The 12,807-nt window shown below is 33.2% G+C and overlaps 1 protein-coding gene across 1 annotated transcript; it reads right to left on the bottom strand.

The window, feature by feature from the left end:
• Nucleotides 1–6,148: 6,148 nt before the first annotated feature.
• Nucleotides 6,149–12,083, bottom strand: LOC18055369 (probable polygalacturonase). Its single transcript, XM_006452778.2, has 5 exons — nt 11,365–12,083; nt 10,432–10,552; nt 8,928–9,176; nt 8,285–8,438; nt 6,149–6,906 (listed from the first exon to the last, which is right to left on the bottom strand). Exons 1-5 carry the CDS (start codon nt 11,800–11,802, stop codon nt 6,381–6,383), a joined length of 1,488 nt encoding a protein of 495 aa, XP_006452841.1. The 5' UTR covers nt 11,803–12,083; the 3' UTR covers nt 6,149–6,380.
• Between the last annotated feature and the right edge of the window lie 724 nt (nt 12,084–12,807).

Raw genomic sequence — 12,807 nt, 5'->3', positions numbered from 1 at the left:
TAAACAAAAAGAAAAAAAATAATTTGATTTTGTGTTGGCCATGATGTAGAGCCTTTTTTTTTTTTTTTTTTTTTTTTCATGTGATCGGTGGTGGTTGTAATTTGGATCGTGTCATTTTTATCACCCTAAAATAATTTATGCATAGTTTCCTTAATTTTCCTTTTAAACAAATCAATATCAATTGGTGATCCACTACTATACAACTGTTGCTTTTGTGATACAAAAATTATTATTCGTTGTGTTTCTCGTGCAAAAGATAAGTTCTTATGAAGTGATTTTGGTCCATTTTTTTACATCCTTATAATTTGTAACCAAAAAAAAAAATCATTGTCTTTTAACTTTTTGCATAATTCGATAGTTTCAAATCATGATGGTTTTAATTATCTATTGTATTCATTTATAGAATTTCATTTAATTATTTTTTTTATTAGTTTATTGGCAATTCAATCTTCTTCCTTTTTTTTTTTTTTTTATTTATCCATGTGAATGGGGTTTGGAATCCAAAACTATTGTACCATCCCAATAGATTTCACCCGTTAACAAACATAAAAAAAATTATTTATTTATAATAATAAATAAAATTAGACTTCAACATAGTTTGGTGGTGTGCTATGTCGCTTTTTTATTCTTGAGCTAATGATTCGATTCAAGTATTCCTAACACAATTTGCTGAAATCACTCTCACAAATGAGATTCAAATTGGGTCAATATGCAAAATTTATTAAAATATAAACTATAAGATTAAATAAGTTATTATACCAAGCTATAGGGATGTCAAGGAAATATTCTGAGCTCAACCTTATATATTACTTAGTAAAAGCAAAACTGCAGGAAACTTGTAAATGCATTATTTTTCATTTTTGGCACGTCTCTTATTTATCAACCATTATATATAACTTCTCTTAAATGAAAGGTCACGGGTTAGCTGACTGAACATTACTCTGCTGGCCATTTTAAATTTAATGCGGTCACTGCTCAATAAATATAAAGGAGAATCAAATTCGGGCACTCAGGTCCGGATTCGTATTAAGGTGTCGTAATTTAAAAATTACAGTTATTGTGAGAAAAAAGTTATAATTATGCGTATGTTATATGCAATAAAAATTAATAATGTTAGAGATTGAGTTGGTATTTCAAAATGTCAATATCCTATATTGTTTAGATAAGAGAGTTTTAATTAGTTTATTATATATGTTTATTATATATAGAAACTAAATATGGCGTGTTAACAAGCTCATAAAGAGGAGGTCCACGTGAACAAAACTAAGGCCAAAAGAGGACCACATTTCGGGAATCTATTAACTAAGCGCGAGCCCAATAACTCAAAGAGGACCACATTTCGGGAATCTATTAACTGAGCGCGAGCCCAATAACTCACACGCAGAGGGGATAGGGCATATCTATTTAAAGAGCCAATTGTGCACCACACAATTGCTATCCTAAAAATTGTTTCGCTCTCTTTTTTTGTAATGTTTCTTATCTTCTTCGTCGTTGTCAATTTTGTTGTTCTAAATTATTGTGCTTAGTGCAGCATCGTGATAGTAGTTGTTATATCCTGGAGATCAAACTACCTTCGTTCATATGTCAATTTTGCTGTTTTAAACTATCGTGTTTAGTGCAGCATCGCGATAGTAGTCATTATACCCTAGAGATCAAACTGCCTTCGTTCGTCTTTCTTGCACCGAGATATTCTATCTTGAGGTGCGGAATTTGGTCTTAAGGACAGTACTCACGTACGCCTTGACTGTTTCTTTATATCGATCCAATTTCTGTTGGTTTACTACCATTCTTTTTTTAACAAATAATATGTAGTAAATATATTTTTTAAATAATAATTTTAGATAAAATTAGTAAAGATATAATAAAATTTACATTATATAAGTGTAAAATCAAATCAATTTAATTTTCAAACTACAACCACTAATGTTTATCCAACACTTTAATGCTTTATTTTGAAAATGTCTCTTTTGTCACTTATTATTAATCAATTTAATTATCTCTTTTCAGTTTTCTGCCTTTTCGTAAGAGCCAAGAACGTATAACTCAGATATAAAAATCATTGAAATCAGCAACTTCACAATGAAAGTTTTCACTCCAATACTTGGTTCCTTGTTACTAAAAGACCATAAAAATTAACTTTTGAGCACAAGATGAATTTGGAAAACTCAACAGGTAACTCATTGGCCAAAGAAAAATGAACGCACGGATAACATGTATGATTAAATTGCCATGCTCATAAAATTGATAGTAATTTTCTTTTTACCCCCAACTCTATATGATGATGATAAGAGAGAGAAAAAAATAGTGAAAATTACTCCTCATATTTGCATAAAGGAAAAAAAAAGGTCATGGGTTTGAGTCCTAGGAAAAATCGATTGAAAAGGCGCAACATCTTTTTCTCTTAACAAGTAGAATTCTTTAAGGAGAAATGCCATATCCTTGTACTGCCCCCTAATGATGCCAAGAAAATGAGGAGTTTTATTTATTAGGGAAGAGGATGGAAATGGAAGCAAGGGTTTTTAAGGTGTTGAGGTGGGTGTAAACAAAAATAATAATCTATCTTAATTATTTAATGGGGTTTTGTTGGGAAACGTGTTTAAAAAGGATTCTAGAGGAGTGCCGATGTTTCAACTCTTGTTATTATTATTATTATGTTGTCTAATGTGATGGGTGGTCCACCATATTAATTATTAATTAACATCTGTAACGCAATATGGCATGTCAAAACAGGAGCATTTTCTCTAAATATTTAAAACATTTGTTTGGAACATTTACATATATCATATAAAATATATACAGGTGACAATTTTGCTCGAAGTTTGGTGGTTATGAAAACATTTTCTTGAAGATTAAGGTTAGTAGGTCTAAATACAGTTCGTTATTGTTATGATCGGCAATTATCCACCATTATTTTCGTTAATATCTTCTTCTAAGCAACTTCAGCAACATCTAATTAGGTTTTTGTAGTTTTTTTTTTTTTGAGGTTATTTAGTTTTATATTTGAAGAGTTAGTATAAATGTGCAACGATTGAATGTTTGAAATTACAACTTAAATAATAGTTATTAATAGGTCCCATCATTTGATGTATAAGCCACGTGATCAATAAAAACATGATAATCAACGTATTCATGTCGTCGGCTAATAAATGGTGCTTTTAATATTGAGGCTCCGACTCGGGCACGGATCCTCTCCTACACGATCTCTATTAATTTTTAAAGATTTTTTATTATGTATTTTTTAATAGTAATGTATAAGTAAAATTTAATTTTTTTTAATTATTTAGTTATTAACAACCAATCAATAATTAAGTTATTTACTTAGGATATGATCAGTTGTTGTTGAACGAGGAATAATATCTTGTAGGTGAGAAGTAGCCACACGGCACGTGAAGCAAACAACGAATGCAGGTTATTAGATGGGAATTGTTAGTGTTGCAATTTTTTTTGTTTAAGGGAATAAGAAAATGTTACCGTATATAACAATAAATTAGTTAAGCTAAAACAAGTATTCGTAGAAGCAAATAGTTGGTGAGGAACAATACAATGTGGATTATTTACAATTTTGTTGTTGCAATTGGCATAACATGTAGGTGACTGTAACGTTAATGAAATAAAAAAATGAATTAAGAATGAAATGATAGGAAGTCGATGTAGGGATTTAGGGGTGTTCAAAATGCAGTCTAATCTGCTGTAAAGTAAGCACATATAAAATATTGGGGAATTCTGTTGTGACAAGAAAACTGTTTTTATGGCAAGAAAATTGTTATTTGAAGAAAGACACACGTTGAATTATCTTTACAATAAATTTGTGTGTGGAAACAAAAATTAGTTGAAGCAATTAATGGTTGAGAAACGTAAACATGATAATAAGTAACTATTTATGTTAAAATCTCATTGAATTAATTCTCAATAAATTGATAATTTGAATTAAATAATAATTTTTGTGATGGACGAAGTGAAAAGTTAATAATTTCATAAATTTTGTAAAACATAGTTTTTTTTTTCTTCTTAAATTCATATTTTGTTATGGACCCACTTGCTATGTAAATTAATAATTACCTAGCATAAAACAAAATTCATAAGATATGTCTATAAGTTTGCATAAAATATGTTCTTAGGAATGTTTGCTTCTTTGTCAAATTAATTTCAATTTGGATCTCATTTTTGACTTTTTACAATGTGAAAAGAAATTATAATTGGTATTATCGTTCTGGTATAAGATATTATTCAATATCAATATCGTCTATTTCTTTCTTTGAAACTGTTTGTATTGTAGAATTATCATTTTTAACATGGAAAAAATGATTTTTCTATAATGCTGTATGTACTTTTACAGCATTAATAGTGCAGTTATTATAAACCCTTTGATTTGAGTGATTTAATCTTAGTCATTCATTTAATATAATAAATAAATAAGTAATTAATTAAAAGCTAGCAAGTAACTTGTAAGTTGTAGGTAAATATTAGTTTTTTAATTTTAAATTAATATTAACTTTATAGCATTTAATATAAGTTATCAGAACGAGATGCATGTAATCCAAGTTGATCATCGAGTTCATGATCATGACCCTGCTGCTTGGTCAATTGAGATCTTTCCGACAGTACCACATGAAAATTCATTTTGTCGAGGAGCTGCTGAAGTTGTACAGGAAGAAACAGAATCCAATCTCTCTAGCCTGACCGGTACATTTCTCCAGGTCGCCGCCCACCAGGGTCTGGCCGCGTTGGCAGTCGAATTTGGCGGTGGCATTCTCTGCTGGAGAACGGGAAAATTCTCTTGTGCTCCGTGGAACTCTGTAGTGCAGCTGGATTCATTGCCTGATGTGGTGGTTATATCTTAGAACGTAGAGGCAAAGCTAAATTGGCTTGCTCAGATTATGACAGGAGTAGGAGGTGTTTCCACTGCCAGTAGATTTATAAATGGTATGAAAAAAACTACATTAATAAGTGTGCAAGATCATGTGAGAAGGAACTCGTCGAGCTGGAGATGATCAAATCAAGGAAGGCATTGAAGGGCGAGGCGGAGAGAAGGAGAACAGAATCAGAGGTTGAGATGACTCAGATGACGATGCAAACTCAATTGCAGATCGTCCTTTGTTGAGGGGATGAATTCGAGTCGAAAGAGAAAGTGCGATGAAGAAGATGAATCACGAGTTTCTCAGAGGTAAAATTCTTGAACATGTCAATGGTTAATCATTCAGGAACTTGAGACACTCTTCAAGAATCCAATTTCCTTCAAGAACATGAGAGAAGAAAAAACCAATGGTTAAATTTATGAGATAAATAAAGAGATTGTATTTTATCAAAATTTTATCTCTTTTTTTTAATCTAAAACAACATTTTCAACCGGTTTGTTAACCGATTATAGCATTTTTTAAATGATTAAATTTTTCATTAATAAAAATAATGTGTACCGTTGATTAGATCTAATGGCATATATTTCTTACATTATTGATGTTGTAAAAAAAATTACGGTATCATAGAAGGACCTGACAAAAAAAAAAAAAAACTGATACTAGTTTTGTTTCTATTTGTGCTGTCAAGTGTTCAACAGCCACTCAATACGACGACTTAAAAAAAAAAAAAAAAGCCAAAAGTGATCAACCGCGAGCCCCAAGCGACGCGACCTTAGCCTACCTCCATGGTTATATAAGCGACATGCTGGTTGTACGGTAAGTGCCCAATATTTTTCTTCCTTTTTTTTTTCTTTTGTTATTTTGTAAAACAAATTGATGATATGGCAAATGAACCTAAAAAATTTAATGCTAGACTCTTACCAATTCAGCGTTGGGTTGCTGACAATAATGGTTAAGATTTGTATTGACACACTTAAAAAAATTTTTTTTTTTAAAAAGGCTTGTGGTTGTGGTGAGATAGATTTTTTATTTTTTATTTTATTTTTTTGGAAGTTCATGAAACTGGACCCTATTGCTACTGTGAACGTTTTTGTCTCCTCATCCACATTGCAGAGCAGCAAATAATTCTTTTCATTTTCAACACAAGAGCTAATGAAGGTGCTGCCAGCAATTCAACCATTACTTCTGCAGAATTTTATCGGATTTTCAGAAATCAAGATTTAAGAACGAATTCACCATTCGGTAGCCCCTTTTGGTTCAAGAGAAATGGGTGGTGCGGTACAAATTATGCATTTCAATAAACCTCGTGAATGTATTAACAACTGAAGATTCTCTGTACATACAACTCCTTCAAGTAAGAAAAGATGAAACGGAGCCCCAAAAGAAGGGGTAAAAAGATAAAAAAAATAAAAAATAAAAAATAAAAACAACTGCTGCTCTAATTTCGCCCATTATGGTTATCTAATACCAACAATACATTTGGCCTCCCAAAAGACAGGCACAGGAAGTTGCGGACCCGACACCTCAAAAATCATAATCTATATCTGTTACATTCTGGGACATAGAGCGCTTGACGAGCCTTTTCTGCTCATCATACAGGTCAAGGTTCTCACAAGGAGCAGGGAAGATGGTCCCTATTACACGGCCTTGAACGAAGGCGCACTGAAAAATATGCTTCTTCTTGTATGTTAATCCCACTGACATATCTTGGAAAGTGATATTTCTTACCAGAATTTCTTCACTTCCATGGATACGAACAGGCACGCGTACTCCCTGACCATGGACTCCAATGAAGCTTATATCTTTAAGTATTGGAAGAGCCTTTGGATCATAACCTTCATCTGGGTGTTCATTGTAATCTGTCTTGATTACAATCCCAACTCGGACATTGTCAAATGTCAGATTCCGATAGTTTATATTTTGAACATATCCGCCCCTTCCAGGGGCGGTCTTGATCCGAACTGCACGCCTTGAACTCCACACAAGGAGGTTCTCAACCGTCACATTTGACACGCCACCAGACATCTCACTACCTATGGATACACCTGCACTGTTCCACAGTACCGGCAAGGTGGATCTCAGTTACCATCTAAAGAGAGAAGACATGCAATTACTCCTACATAAGACGACAGCTAATTTTTGCCTCCCTACATACATATGTATAAGTATAAGTATAAGGATAAAAGCTCATTTAATCTTTATATTTTAAGATTAGTGTCCGTTTAGTCCCTGTATTTTTAAAAATACCTTGAAACATCCATGCCGTTAAAGTATTGATACTCCTACCGTTACTTTTTATTTCTTTTGGCTTACTTTTACAATATTACCATTTTATAATAAATTTTTTTGTTTCGACATTAATAAAAAGAAAATAATTAAATTACCAATTTCACCCTAGAAAATAAAAAAAATTATATTAATTTTTTTACAAGCACCATTTGCACACTTGGTAGTTTGCATACAATTTTTGACAATTAAAAATTAATATATATATATATATATATATATATTTTAGCGTTAAATTGGTAATTTACTTATTATTTTTATTAATGTCCAAATAAAAAAATTATTATAAAAGGGTAATATTGTAAAAGTAAGCCAAAAGAAATAAAAAGTAATAATTTAATTATTGACAATTAAAAATTAATATAATTTTTAGGGTTAAATTGGTAATTTAATTATTTTATTTTTATTAATGTCCAAATAAAAAATTATTATAAAAGGGTAATATTGTAAAAGTAAACCAAAAGAAATAAAAAGTAACGGTAGGGATGTTTCGAGGCATTTTAAAAAATATAGGGACTAAATAAATACTAATATTAAAATATAGGGACTAAATGAGCTTTTACCCACAAATATAATTACATGTATCGAACAACTTTTATCCTCGCGACTGTAGAGAGATACGCGTTGCTTTTTTAAAAACTGACCAAACCAATTCACTGAAACAATTATAACATCATCAAGAATAATGATAAGATCTTCCTTTTTATTTTGCCCATAATTTACTAAAACAAAATAAAATCAAGAGTATAAAATACATTAAAAGTTGGGCGAAGAATTTTGGACTTGAAACTAGCTTATCATACTTGGAATATAAACCAAGCATTTATACCAACTTTTATAGAGGATGACTCAAAAACTAGCAATAAGGTAACTACAAAAGAGGATATTACTTAGGCACGGGCTCCGCTCTTGGGGACAATTACATAATTTAGACCATAAACATAAAGGCACACACTACCCATGCTAAAGTTCACAGGCACAATCAAGCATGAAGAGAGACTTCTGAAAGATTCAATTATGCGCACTATTCAAGCACACATATGAATAGAGCTTATGCATACACATGTAATCATAGAAAATACTTTGCGAGAACATCAAAGCAACTAGCATAAAATGAGAGTAAAATATACAAGAAATTTCACCTGACCATAGATTGAACAACAAGGTTACGGATGAGAATGTTCATTGAAGGTCGTCCATAAGCAATTCCATACTGATCCCATCCACTCTTTATTGCAATTGCATCATCCCCAACACTTATGTAACAATCCTCAATCACCATATCCTCGCATGAATCTGTTTATGCATAAAAAATTAGGAGTTAGTCATATTCAGAATGAAACAAGAAAATGGAAAATAAAATTCACAGATGAGAATTACTGTAGTAAACCAAATAGCTGTATCTTGGAAATGAAAGTCTAGATTTTGAGGCATCCAATGTGATGTATTCATATTTACCTTATTACAAGGTTGCAATTTATAATATCCTTAAATGGTTCACAGCCAGTGCACAAATCAAGTTCATTTGGTTTATAATATAAAACCTCTGCAGTGGAATATTTTCCCATCCTTCATCACGATCACTTAAATGCCTTTTAGATCATTTTTCTCTCCTATTTCACTTTCTCTGGCTTGAATTCAAAATAATTAACATTATACAATTGTGTAATTCGTGGCTCACATTAGTTTTAATCTATGATTGGCTAAATGTGTTCACTTAAAGCTGTGTTAGGATGTTAGCCAATTGCCAAAACAAAAAATAAAGATCAGACTATTACTACTTACCGGGATCAATTCCATCAGTGTTTGGAGCTTCAAATATGGGAGCCAAAATCGTAACATTCCTGATTGTTACATTCTTGCAGTCATATGGGTGAAGGGTCCAAAATGGAGAATCACGCAAAGTTATATTAGAGATGAGAATGTCACTAGACCACATTATCTGCACAAGTGGGCCCCTAGTGTTATTAAGAAGCTTTTGGCGATATTTCTTCCACCATGCTTGTCCTTGTCCATTGATAGTACCATTATGCCCTGTTGGTCAGCAGATACATAAACCAAATCAAACCAAGTCAGGAGATCAACATTTACAACAAAGAAAGGTGCAAGGATTGATTTTAACCAGAATTACAGTCATATCAGTATTCAGTGCAAACCTTTATGGTCAACTAATAAGGAGTTAATTTTCAACTAAACAAATTCATATTGCACAAGTCAGTGATAGCTATAATCCCCGGAGTAGCTAAGAATCTTCTCCTTCCTTTTTGATTACTCCTCTGTTACTGTAACATAGATTGTAATTTCTAGTAAGAAAGTTATGTTTTGAGTATACTTAAGGGAGGCATACCACTGTGGAGTAGCCCAGCCAGACAGCCAGTGACATTTAAGGTCAAAAGGCAAAGGCATTCAGGAACTAGCTATCCCACAATCCAGATTCTCCTAAAATGACCTTAATATCCGAAAAGGGTCTCCTGATTACACTCCTTTGCTATATGTAGATAGATTCTATTATATTTGTACAACATTTAACAATCAAAACAATAGTGTGTTCAATGGTTAATCAGACTTGTTTTGAAACCTGCACTTTCAGTTGGTACAGATCCAGTCAGATTTGATGCTTTTTATTATGAAAGAAGGACACCAAAAGCGAAACCTCTTTTTAATTCCATTTTAGCTCCTTAAGCAAGCCAAACTACGATAAAGAAAAGACATGCTTCCGAGTTGGGGCATTCCACAGAACACCATTTTGGTGTTAGATAACATAATATAGCCTTCTTATGAGATCGGCCTCTTTTTTTGTTTATTATATATTTTTCCTTTTTATTAGAGCATTATTAAACAGAAGTTATAATATGAGTTATGGGCAATTCCTAGCGGGATGCTAGTATGAGTCACGGGCAATACCGAGCAGGATGATAGGGCCAAGGCAAGTTTACCTATAAAAAAGATTCTTAATAGATATACTAGACTAAGTTTATATGACAGTTAACCATAAATTTTCAACTAAAAACTCTGAATCTTATATCAAAACACAAGGATGTGTAAATAAAATCTTGAATTAGTTTAAGATTAATAGAAGTCTTGAGAACTTAAAAAAAAAAGGAATTCCTTTTACTAGTACCTCTAGTGTTGGGCATTTTATATCAGTCAAGTTTCCAAATAAAGGCCTTTCTACTTGATCAGTATGACAAATTATTTAGCAGAAGAAAAATGGACAAAGAAAAAGTCAAAGGCATTGAAGAATAAATATAAAAAAGCAATAAAACTGAACCGAGAAAGATGAACCAACCTGTTATTACAACATCTTTGAGGTTTTGACCATGGATGAAACTCCCAAACCGAGGGCCATGATGTTCTCTCCCATAACCATATGAAGGCAATGGAGGCATTAGTGGCCAGTACTTCTCATTCTGTTAAAATATTACATAAGAATGAGAGATCCAATATAACCAATATCTTTCGATGATTAGAGATTGAAAGAGGTAAAATAATAAATGAAATCGTTGAGGTAAAGAAGTTTGAAAAACTAGATCTACTTCCACAACTATAATGTCAAAATTTCAATAGTGATGACAGTTTGTTAAACTAGATATGCATAGGAAAATATTTCAATCAAGAAAGGAAATAAATAGCAGTATACAACAATGCAAACTATTTAGAAAGAAGATTTTTATGACTTAAAAATTGAGGAAACCAACAGCGAAATTTAACTATATAAAGAATACAGTTCCTACTTCCTAGTAGATCAAAGTCTTAACATCTCGCAACGCACATTCACACAGATAGCACACTGTTGATGTATGATGAACTTGAGGAAATGATTGCAACAAGGAATCAGAGCGAAATCAGCCAACTTCCAACTAATTATGTTGAGAAGAGCTAATATGATCTAATCAGAATGAATGTTATAAACAAGGATTGAGCAAGTTGACAAGGCAGTATATAGCCACCATCTAAATCATAATATAATACAAGCTTACAATTGCCAAAGAATAAGAAACCATCCATTCTATCAACAAAATAATATTTCCCAAAAAAGAAACAGAACGCCAGAATTGCACAACTAAAACGAATCCACATCAACCTTTATATAAATTACTGGAATTCCAGAGAGCCATGATCTCATTACTATAAAAAATCCTAAACGAAATGGCGCAATGCCAATTAATCATTTCCAATCCAACACATATAATAAGAATAATAATAAAACAGTCACACTGACCTCAATAGCTAGAATCTCAGCATCATCTGCAAGAAACAGAGTCATGTGACTAGTTAAATTAAAAGGAGCAGTAAGCCACCTTCCAGGCGGCACATTAAGCTGGCCACCGCCTTTCTTTCCGAGCTTCGAAATCGCGTAAACCGCCCTCTGAAAGGCCTCCGTATTGAGAGTAACGCCGTCGCCGACTCCGCCGAAATCCGTCAAGTTGAACGCCACGGGTCTCAACCTTGGGATCGGCCTCGAAGCCACGCCCCATCTGAGAAACGAGAAGCCCCCAACGACGGCGTTTCGCTGCCAGATGAAGACAGAAGCGAAGGCGGCCAGCCACAGCACGGTGAAGAGGGTCTTGTGAGAGGAGAGGAATGCTGGGACCCACCGGCGCAGGTCCGGTCGGTTTTGGTGCAAGTGAAACCGCCCTAACGATAATATCTCCACCATTTGTTTTTTTATTTTTTTAGGATTTAGTTTTGAGAGTCATCAATTTTGCGAGAGGGGACGAGATCTAATAGTTTGAAGAGGGGATTGGGTGAGACGTTAGTGATCAGAGACAGGAGTACATTTGAAGGAAAGAGTGTGAAAAGCTGCAACTGAGCAGCAGAGGAAGTCGATTCTGGTTCTGTTATTCCGACACTTAAGGTTTCATAGACTGTCTATGCAACTGCTGTCAAATTAGGACACGTATCGACTTAGAAACATTATTCTACTCGACCTCTGTACACTATGGATTAGATTAGACACTGGTTTTCAACTACCACAATTTTGAATTAGGAAATGTTTTTTTATACGGCACCTGCTCCTGCACCTGCCCCTGATAATTAAATTCTTAATGTTTAGAAGAGATTATGTTTTTCCAATTCTTTTTAAACTTTCAAAATTTTAAACTAATGTAGTGGGGGTTTGATCATTAGAACTTAGAAGGACTACTCACATGTTGCATGTTGCATGTTGCATTTTTTTTAACGTACGTTTTGAAAAATACACGACTGTAATGCTCTTAAAACATGCATCAACCTATCAATATCATGCAATTTCTAAATATGTGGTACAAGAACCAAGGGCCAATAATATTGCCCCTTTCATTTGGTATATCATCAGAAGTTTGATTTCTTTTTCTTAATGAAAGTGAGATTAAACAAGAAGAAATGGTCACGGGACTGTAGCACGAGCAGTAGCGGTGAAGTATTCACCAATCAAGATTCCAGAAGGTGGATACCCAGTAGGTGAACAAGTAAACAGTTGCAATCAGTCGCCGAAAATTGAAAAGCACAAGTATTGTGATGATCTACGCCCCGTACGCACCAAAAACCTCATTTCTGCGAGTGCTTTTCCATGTACGCAATGAATGTAATATTTTGTCCTTTTTCATTTGGACTGGCTTCATGCTAATGGGCCTGTTCCAATTGGGCCCAGAGGAAATCCAACCAGCCTTTGGTTACAGATTAG

Source organism: Citrus clementina, unplaced genomic scaffold (genome assembly GCF_000493195.1).
Source record: "Citrus clementina cultivar Clemenules unplaced genomic scaffold, Citrus_clementina_v1.0 scaffold_1, whole genome shotgun sequence".
NCBI classification, from domain to species: Eukaryota; Viridiplantae; Streptophyta; class Magnoliopsida; order Sapindales; family Rutaceae; genus Citrus; species Citrus x clementina.
The sequence above is the reverse complement of the archived record's forward strand: the minus strand, read 5'-3'. Positions and strand labels throughout refer to the sequence as shown.

Excerpts from the sequence above, each read along its gene's own strand:
- LOC18055369 (XM_006452778.2), bottom strand. The coding sequence starts at position 11,802 with ATGGTGGAGATATTATCGTTAGGGCGGTTTCACTTGCACCAAAACCGA. Across the intron at positions 10,553-11,364 it reads CTGAGATTCTAGCTATTGAG|AATGAGAAGTACTGGCCACT; the intron begins GTCAGTGTGACT and ends ATATTTTAACAG. Across the intron at positions 6,907-8,284 it reads GTTGTTCAATCTATGGTCAG|TGCAGGTGTATCCATAGGTA; the intron begins GTGAAATTTCTT and ends ACTGTGGAACAG.